Genomic DNA, 9,510 nt, shown 5'->3' with positions numbered 1-9,510 from the left:
CGCTTGCGCCGACCCCGACGACCGCACGGACAGACCAAGTAGACCCCCAGGTTCGGCGCCCTTCTGGAGCTCAGTCTAGTGCACAGCTCCCGTACGAATACCAGCCAGACGAGAAACATCACAAGGAAGCCGGAGTCTCGTCGGGTGGTGAGAAACAGCTGCCTTCTGACCGAAGTCCACTGGAAAACGCTGTCAACCCTGGGACAGAGTCGGCCCCTCGGCGGCCGAAGCAGTGGAGTCTGGCGGAGATTCTCGAACAGAAGCAGGTCTCGCTGCCCGAGTTTCTGGCAAGGGGCGGTGACGTCAAGCAGTTGCTTCTGGAATATAATTCTGCAACGCCCTCTCCTGACACTGAAGACGATGCCATCGAAGAACTGTCTACAATCAAACCACAAGCCGATGTCAGTGGCAAAATTTATAGCCTTAAGGAGATCCTTGGCATAAGAAAGCAGACGCTCAAACAGTTTATCTCTGGCGGGGGTAACGTGACCGCCATTCTCGAAGAATACAATGGCGTAGGCTGGCGTGCGTCGCTACGCACCACCACAGCAGTTCCTGCCACCTCTTCATATACACCGACCACATCCACATCGTTTCCTGGCGCCCAAGGAGACCCGGATGAGCCGATGACACTGTCTGTGCCACTGGGAGAGGATGACGATGACCAACAGCGCGACACTCAGCCGGGCATCCGACTTCTCTCGCCGGCACCGGCCATCTACGGCCGCCCGGTCACCCTACTGCCACCGGCGCCAATCGGCGACCCTCCGCGTCGGCTGGACACACCACCACTATCCGACCACAAACCTCAGCCAGCACTGCCCACCGTGCTGCCGCACGACGAGCTCTTCGAGCGGATCAACCAGGAGACAGAGGCCATGTGGGCGGCGGCCGGCGGTGGTGGCGGAGAGGGCCAGCACCAGGTGGACTCGACTGTCTTCGACATCGAGCTGTCTCCGCCGAGCGGCGGCATCAGTCCGGCCGTGCGGCACGCCGTGATCGCCAGCGGCGCGGTCGGCGGCTGCGCCCTCCTCATCTTCGTAGGGCTGATGGCGTTCTGCAGGTGGCGTCAACGTCGTGACGAGCGCGCACTCGGCCCGTGTCCGGCTGCGGACAGTGAGCGCAGCAGCAGCCCCCTCGATCCCAGCCGCATCAACGTCAACAACTACGCCAACGCATACCGGACGAAGACCACCGGTTTCTGGGGCTCCCTAAGGAAGTCGTTCAACCAGCGCTACGCAGCGGCGTATTCAGACACTCCGTACGGGGGTGTCACCACTTGAGGTGGCCTCGTGTGACGATTCGTGGGTAGGTGCTGCCGACCGACGGGTAGCGTGAATGTGACGAGAATATCAAACGCCAGGGACCAGTGTAGTGGTCGTAGCATGAAGGCTGCCGACTACCGAGTGATAACAATAAAGGACTGTGGCATTGACTGAGATGCGCTTAGACAGAGCTGAGCTAAGGTGCACCTTATGAGTAGTACTAGAACCTGCATTTTATTGTTGCACCGGGAATGAAGCTTCTTTACTTTTAGCATTGACGATGGTTCACCTGGCAGATAGTGATAGTTAGCCTTTACATTGCATGTCAGTGTGCTTCAAAACGGACGAAAGCTGCCAGCCTTGTTGCGGATCCGAAGCCTGAGAGATGGCGTCGGTGCCCGATGGTTCATACCAACTATTAGACCCTGGACCCGTGCTGAAGGCGCGGTCCCTTCCGATGCCGTCGCGCTGTCGTGCGTACTACGTACGTCTCTTCCCGTCTGTGTGATACACCCTGCCACTCTCTCAGTACTGAGCGTGATACACCCACCCTATCGGTACCAAGCGTGATACAGTGTACACTCTGCCACCCTCTCAGAACTTAGCACTCTTCAATTGACTTGTGTAATCCGCTGAATGTTTGGTGCTTGTGTAAAGTGAATATTTATTAATGAGAGACTTGTCAATAAACTGGAGCAGGTATGTACAGTTTGCGCGATGCGCAAAATTGTCAAGTATCTTCATTTGAGAGAGGTGTTTTTGCTTGAAGCAACTTGTCATTATTGTTACGTATGCAGGTCATTCAGAAGGTCACTAACCCGGTCGGGCCCGAGGGTTAACCCTCGCCGGCATAGGCCATTTTGCGTCCTTCGACGGCACAAGGGGGGTGGGGTGGTACCCGACCCCCCCCTCGCGTTTGGCCCCTGATCGAGCTAGAGCTTCGCAGAAAAACGAGCGTGCTGCCCGTCATGAGAGGAAGCCGATGATACTCAATCTTAACCCGCGCCCCAGTGGTGGTCTCAGCCAACTTCGCCCTAGTGGGGGGGGGGGGGGGAGCATATGTTACCACCCACCTCTAACTCAAAAACTAAGAGGGCTAGAAAGACGCGGTAAATGAAGTCGATAGCTCTCAATGCGTACGTTTGAAAGTATTCCCGTCATTTTTCATCTTAGAGCAATATTGGGGTCACTGGAGGTCATCAAAGGTCAAAATTTGCCAATGTCATTATAATTTTCAGAAAACATGCATTTATCTCGGGAACTATGATAGCTAGAAAAACACATGGAAAAGCAATCGATAGCTTTTGAACTCTTCTTTTGATAAGATTATCATCAGAATTGACCTCAGGTCAACGGTTTAGCCTCCAGAGGGCAAAAACTCCAAAAATAGCTGTTTTTACGAAGTGTTTTTCGACAATAACTTTTGACTTAAAAGAGCCAAGACATTTCTATTGCCATAATCGTGTTCCTCTCGCCGAGACGCGTCGAATGAACTATAATTTGACCTTGAAAGGTCAACTTGAAAATTTGACCTCAGGTCAAGGTCATGACCTGATCGGAAAAGGTCATGTTGCATATCATTCGATGCGTCCCAAGAAGACAAACACAATAAGGTCATCCCCAGCGTCCTATCTCTTTCCAATCGAGAGTTATTGGTAAAAATATGTTTGTAGCCTCAAATGACCTCGGATGACCTTTCTAGAGGCTATCAGGAAAAAAAGACACATTGGTCGTCACGGGTGGTCCAAATGATTGTGATTCTGAAATATTTGGACTGTTCCTATGCGTACACACGGGTCTAGAGGCATTTTCATTTTCTCTATTGACTTATAATGGTAAGGTCACGGAACTGGCCTGACCTTAGGTCACGGATATAAAAAATCCGAGATAGGTATACAAATTATAGGCGCCCATAACATCATGCAATTCACCAAGTTTAAAACCTTTCTGACAAACACTGCAGGCTGGACATGATTGCAAACTGTTTTAGGCTTGGTCAGTTAACTTGATCTGGTGACCTGACCTGACATGACCTGGGGTTAAAAATTTCACACATTGTCCAAAATTGATGTACAGCCCAACGCTAAAGTAATGTAGGGTTTTACCAATCTCAACGGTTGGCTTTGACTGGCGATTGTTTAATGCGGAGTGATCGAAAAGAAGATGTCAATAGCTAAAGTTGCAGCTGCAAGGGTGACGATACATATAAGCTACATTCAAAGTTTCATTGTAGTCTGGTTAATCGTTCATAAGCTTCAGAAGCAGAACATACCCATGACTGAAACCCCACATTACTTCTGCTGTGGACTGTACAAAAAGCTACTCCAAGCGGCGCGGCGCGTTTTTTATTCACACACAAAAAACGCGACAGGGTGGTAACATATGACCCCCCCCCCCACTGGGGTGAAGGTTAAACCGGCGGCGCTTGCGAAATAACGGGGGGGGGGGGGGTCGTACAGCTCAGCACGGTGCGGGATAATGGACTAGAGAATAGAGATCACTGTAAACAACAGGCTGCAGCGTCCTGGCAATATCGCCGCTATAGCCTGGGGCCTCAGACCCGAGTTGTATATTTATAACTGGCCGCCGTTTGTGAGGCGCATGCGCACGGGGTGTCCGATCAGTGGTCCGGAACGGGCGAGAGACCATGAGCCCAGAAGGCACAACGCGACGGCCGACTCATAGACAGCACTGGCACACGACGTCGACAGCTTCGCTGCAAGGAAGGTGGGTGAAGCCTGCGGGTAAAAATCATTTTCACCTATCACTTCACGGCAGCACCTACCTATCCTAAGTCCATATTGACATCTTCCTTAGTGGGCGGTTAGAGGTACATGCGCATGCTGCTGAGCATGCCTCCTTACTCACCGCTCCCGCCCGGGTGGAAGTCTCTGTCACCTTCGCCATGATGCGGGAAGGGACGTTTTCGGCCACACCCGATAATTTATAAAAAAGGTAGTAAGGTGTCAAAAACAATCGTTAGGACTAAACGAGTAACTTCTTTCAAACTTAAGCGATTATTTTTCGCTCAGGGGGCCCGTCACTGGCAAGGTGAGGCACGAGGTCTCCGTACTATCGCCAATTTCGCCCCTTGCGTGCTGGCTGGCTGAGAGTCTAAATTCGCTAGTGTATTTCATCAAGTGAGGTCCCTCTAGTCATCAACTTTTTTAATAGAAATAAATTTATATCAGTTTTAATCATTTGACATCAGAAAAAATATCCAATCAAACCCAATACTATTTTCAATTTTTACTACATTACCACTAGGTATTCCAATTTCCAGGTGTTCTTCAAGAAGGTGCAGGATGCCCGGGAGCTCAACGTCAAACGCCAAAAAGGTAAGTATGTTTTAATTCGCATCCTATTGGGGTCATTGTTTTATGGCCGAAATGGACCATAAAACATGTGTCACGTGACCCATGCATGATATAAAGTTTATGTGACCTAGGCTGACTTAGCCTTGATCTGAAAAATTCGAAGTACAAGTTTGGTACCCCCAGGGCATTTTAGGCATACCTATATTTAGGAATGTGTAAACCAAAAATGAGCTTGATGAGACTGGTAAGCACTGCAGGCGTCCAGAGCTCAAACTGTGAAAAAGCCGAAATTTTGATAATTTTTGCTTTGACCGTGACGGCACCGGTGACCTCGAGATCAATAAAATTAGGTTTCGTCAGACAATTTTCAAGGGTTATGTTACACCGTAGATTTAGAAATTCTGACAATCGGCACAACAGTTTTCCCTGACACAAGAGTTCCCTGACAATTTGGCAAAAGCTGCCTGAGATAAGCATAGAAAGGGGTTCTGTAGAGCCCTCCCCCCTCCTCTCCCCAGTCAACCGTGTTTGGAAAATATCCCTGTCATGCGCGCGGGTTAATGAGACAACGCTTGCGGCAGAACTTTTTTTACACTTTTTAAACCGTCGTCGATCAGGGTCTTCTGGAGCGTCTTCAGGATGGCGTGGTGATCGGCGACGGAGGCATGATGTCGGAAATGTGCAGACGAGGATACGCGATTACCGGCATATGGACGCCCGAGGTGTGTGTCCAGCACCCGTCAGCAGGTGGGTCCACTGCACGGTGACCTGGCCCCGTCCGTTAGGCAACAATCCGGCGACTGCCGCTGTCTGTACTGGGTTATTCGGTGTGACTACCGTTAACACTGAAAGGTACTTGGTTACTCGGTGTGAGCGCCGCGGACACTACTCGCCACTCGGTTACTCTGTGTGACTACCGTTAACACTGTAAGTTACTTGATTACTCGGTATGACTACCACTACCACTAACACTGTACTGGGTCGCAGTGCGAGAGCTGCACCGGGAGTTTGCCAGGGCAGGCGCCGGCGTGCTTCAGGCGCTCAACTTCTACTCCAACGACCAGAAGATGAAAGAGCGCGGCCTCGACTGCACCGTGGAGGAGATCAACCGCGCGGCGTGCAGGTACCTACAGCTGCATGTGTACCTGTGTATATTCCTTCATTGCCAGATCCGGGATGGAGATACCTATCAGATGCTACTCACGTTGAATCTCCCCCCACGCAAAAGGCATCGGATCGCATCCTCATCTGTCTGTTGGCCTGTCTGGTCTGTCTGTTTTGTCTGCCTGAGTCCAGTGCGTCTGTCTGACACCAGTCCGCCGTCGGAAGTCCGTCTGTGAGATCAGTTCGCCGCCGGCAGTTCGTCTGTATGATGTCAGTCCGTCTGTCCGACCTCAGTTCGTCTGTCTGACATCAGTCTATCAGTTTAACATCAGTCCGTCTGTCTGAGATCAGTCCGTCTGTCCGACATCAGCAGTCTATTAGTCTGAGATCAGTCCGTCTGTCTGAGATCAGTCTATCAGTCTGACATCAGTCAGTCCGTCTGCCTTAGATCAGTTCGTCTGTCTGACATCAGTACCTACGTCTGTCCGAGATCAGTCTATCAGTCTGAGGTCAGTCGGCCGTCGGCAGGCTGGCTCGGGAGGTGGCGGAGGAGGGCGACCAGCTCATCTCGGCCTCCCTGACAGCCACACCCGTGTTCGAGAGCGGCGCCTCGGACGATGACGTCATTGCCGACTACAAACAACAGCTGAAACCCATCATGGAAGAAGGCGTGGACTTCATCGTTTGTGAGGTGAGTACCGCAGTATTTTCGTTTTGTTTTCTTCCCATCAAGCAGTACCTATTAATGTGGAGGGTATTTTTGTTTATACCTAGATGTGATTGATAAAAACTTGGCATATGCCGTTGTACAGAGAACTATACCTATGCAGTAGAACCGTCCATAGCCCACTGACCGTAGGTCAGACCGCCGCCACGGATGTATGACACACCGGGACGCGCCCCTCGTGTGCCGCCCAGTGGCTGTTTGACATCCGTGAAATGGAGCTGGCGATTGCGGCCGGCCGCAGCACCGGCCTGCCGGTGGTCGCCTGTATGACGATCGGCACGCGCGGCGACCGCAACGGCGTGTCGCCCGAACAGTGCGCGCTGAGGATGGCCAGCGCAGGCGCCGACGTCGGTGAGCCTCCCGCCGACCCGCGATCCCAGGACGGAGGGTCTCACCAGCTGCCGCGTGACGCGCGGAGGTCTGATGAGGCAGCAATAGAACTAGTAGCCGATCAGGAGCCCTTGAGCTGACCTTTAATTTTACCTGCTGCATGCTCAACCTCACTGACAAACTACTGAGTCGAACCTCTTTGTTATTGTGTCGTATTGTCGCCAGACGTGCGGATACACGGATAGCTGGTAGTTGGAAACCATGTTATTGTGTCGTATTGTCGCCAGACGTGCGGATACACGGATAGCTGGTAGTTGGAAACCAGATAACTGACAACATTATCATTGATACGCATTTTTCTTTTCAGCTTGTCCCTATCACCTGTAGTAGCACGGTGTTTATGCCCGGTATCAGATACTCGATATCGGTCTGAGGCTTGCTGGCAGCTCGTGATTTCGGTTATGTCTACGTATTTACCCTTATCTTCCATGGACAGTTGGTATGAACTGCGCGGTGGGTCCACGTAACGCTCTGGCCACGATTCGGCGCATGCGGCTCGCTCTGGAATCGGCCGGCCTGAGCCGCCCGCTGATCGTTCAGCCTAACGGTCTGAAGACACCCGACGACGGGACGGAGGCACACCACCTGCCCGGCTGGCCCCTCGGTGAGAACGCCCGCCCCCACGCCAACTGGCGCGAAGATACGGTCCACCATTCAAAAAGCGTAAGAATATTGGGAAAATAAGATGAATAACCTGGGCAAAATGCCTATCCATTTGTCACGGAATAATGACGACGGGCTGGAAACCCCGGTATGACTCATTCGAACGGCCGCAAAGATAACTGTTATCGGCAACCATAAGCTGGAGCTGACGCTAGTATGGCGGGCTAAAACGCGGGGTGGCCACTTCGCTTCGGTCTCTACGCTCTTGACATGGTTTATTGGGGCTTTCGGGCTTTGCCCCAGTCTCCTCTACTTATCTCAAATGACACCTGCGGGAGCGAGCCTATCTCAAAAGGCCACAACACGACCCCGTTTATTGTGATCTCTTTCCGCCCACCCCTCCCGCGGTCCGGCAGCCATGGAGCCGCACGTCATGAACCGGCTCGAGGCGAGGGCCTTCGCTCGCGAGGCCTACAAGGAAGGCGTGCGCTACATCGGCGGCTGCTGCTACAGTACCGTTTACCACATCAGGTATTACCAGAGCACTGACCGCGAGCATCCACAGGAGCATCAAAGCGGCGCCAGAACGTGGGCGCACGAGTCTGAGTGAAACTTTTACGGTTTGAGCAAGGCTTTGCTATGCTCTCCTATGTAGATTACGAATCCAGCCTGAGCAGATATGTGTTGCCCTCGGGTATGATGGTTTTATTTCAGCAAATATTTAGTAAACTCAGCTGTGCGGCCCTGTTTGGGCTCGCTGTATTCAGTAATTTGAGCTGCAGTCCCGTCTGGGCACGCTGTTCTCGGCTATGCGGCCCAGTTTGGGATCACTGTATTCAGTAATGTGGCCCTGTTTGAGCTCGGTATGCTCAGCTAGCCGGGCCCCGTTTCAGGGCGATGGCCGAGGAACTGCAGGAGGAAGCCGGCGGTGTCGCGCCTCTGGCCTCGCACAGCGGCGGCTGGGCCCCGGAGCTGGCCAATAACGACGACCCGGAGGTGGCAAAGAGGTCCGTCCACAGGGAGACGGTCGTCCCACAGCGATTCCAGCACAATTAGTTGACGGGGAGTTACAGTTGATGCCATCCGATTCTGTCCAGATACGTAACATTAAGAACAACTTCATCACGACTTAAATCAGCCAAAGTTTGCACGCTATGAACTTACAACAAAACGTTTGCGCGAGCATTTGCCACACAACATAGTAGGCACTGTGGTCTGTGATAATGTCATCAGTCATCACAGATAAAGATGGCTGAATTTATATCTTTACAACGATATCCCTGTTTTTCAGATCTACGAAGGAATATTGGATGAACGTCTGTCCCACGGCGGTGGAGCCCAAGCCAGCTGCTGAGTTTATGGCCGGTTGGGCCGACTGCTGCGGCTGCTGAATTCATGGCCGGCTAGGCGCACAAAGGCTCCTGAGTTTATGAACGACTGCGCGCACAGCAGCAGCACTGCTGCTGAGTTCATGGCCGGCTGAGCTGATAGCAACTGCTGAGTTTATGCCCGGCTGGGCCGACCCCTGCGGCTGCTGAGTTTATGGCCGATACAGCAGTTGCTGAGTTCATGGCCGGCTGGGCATACAGAAGCAGCACTCCAAAGGCTCTGAATATTAGCTGGCGGTCGTCAGAGAGTCCTTTGCCATATTCACGGGTACCTAATCATTAAACGTTCCTATGGGACTCTTGTACTCCCCATGATGCTGGGTATAGTGTAGTGATAAGAGTACTCCTGTTCAAGAAAGGTCTCCTTCATGAATAAAATGATTAAAATGCAACGCCTTTTGCAGCTTTCGCACTGAACCAAGCTTACCAGCTATCTGTGTCACCTTTTTCAACAGCCATATTTTCCCGTTGACTATCCGAGCAAGCCGCTCCCCATAGTCCCATGTTTGGAGGCGCATATTCAATCTCCCAACGTAGTCGTACGTTGGGACGCTATTTTCTAATGCCGCAGCCCACTCCACTTTCTAAGTGAGAAGCATGATCACTAACTGTTAAATCACAGGATACTGCCGACAATCGGTACATTCGTGGCCATCAGCCTGAGTTCCCATGAATTAGAGTTCCTGCGTGACAGCCTAGCGTACGTACTCCAAGCG

The 9,510-nt window shown here is 52.0% G+C and overlaps 1 protein-coding gene across 1 annotated transcript; it reads left to right on the top strand.

Moving 5' to 3' along the window:
* Window positions 1–3,878: 3,878 nt before the first annotated feature.
* On the top strand, window positions 3,879–9,191 carry LOC122370560 (betaine--homocysteine S-methyltransferase 1-like). The gene is made up of 10 exons (XM_043346241.1): window positions 3,879–3,992; window positions 4,549–4,603; window positions 5,200–5,329; window positions 5,570–5,705; window positions 6,215–6,377; window positions 6,605–6,764; window positions 7,240–7,407; window positions 7,823–7,937; window positions 8,300–8,413; window positions 8,698–9,191. Exons 1-10 carry the CDS (start codon window positions 3,913–3,915, stop codon window positions 8,795–8,797), a joined length of 1,221 nt encoding a protein of 406 aa, XP_043202176.1. The 5' UTR covers window positions 3,879–3,912; the 3' UTR covers window positions 8,798–9,191.
* The last annotated feature ends 319 nt before the right edge of the window (window positions 9,192–9,510 follow it).

This window comes from Amphibalanus amphitrite, unplaced genomic scaffold (assembly GCF_019059575.1).
Source record: "Amphibalanus amphitrite isolate SeventyFive unplaced genomic scaffold, NRLGWU_Aamphi_draft 001144F_arrow, whole genome shotgun sequence".
NCBI classification, from domain to species: domain Eukaryota; kingdom Metazoa; phylum Arthropoda; class Thecostraca; order Balanomorpha; family Balanidae; genus Amphibalanus; species Amphibalanus amphitrite.
The sequence above is the reverse complement of the archived record's forward strand: the minus strand, read 5'-3'. Positions and strand labels throughout refer to the sequence as shown.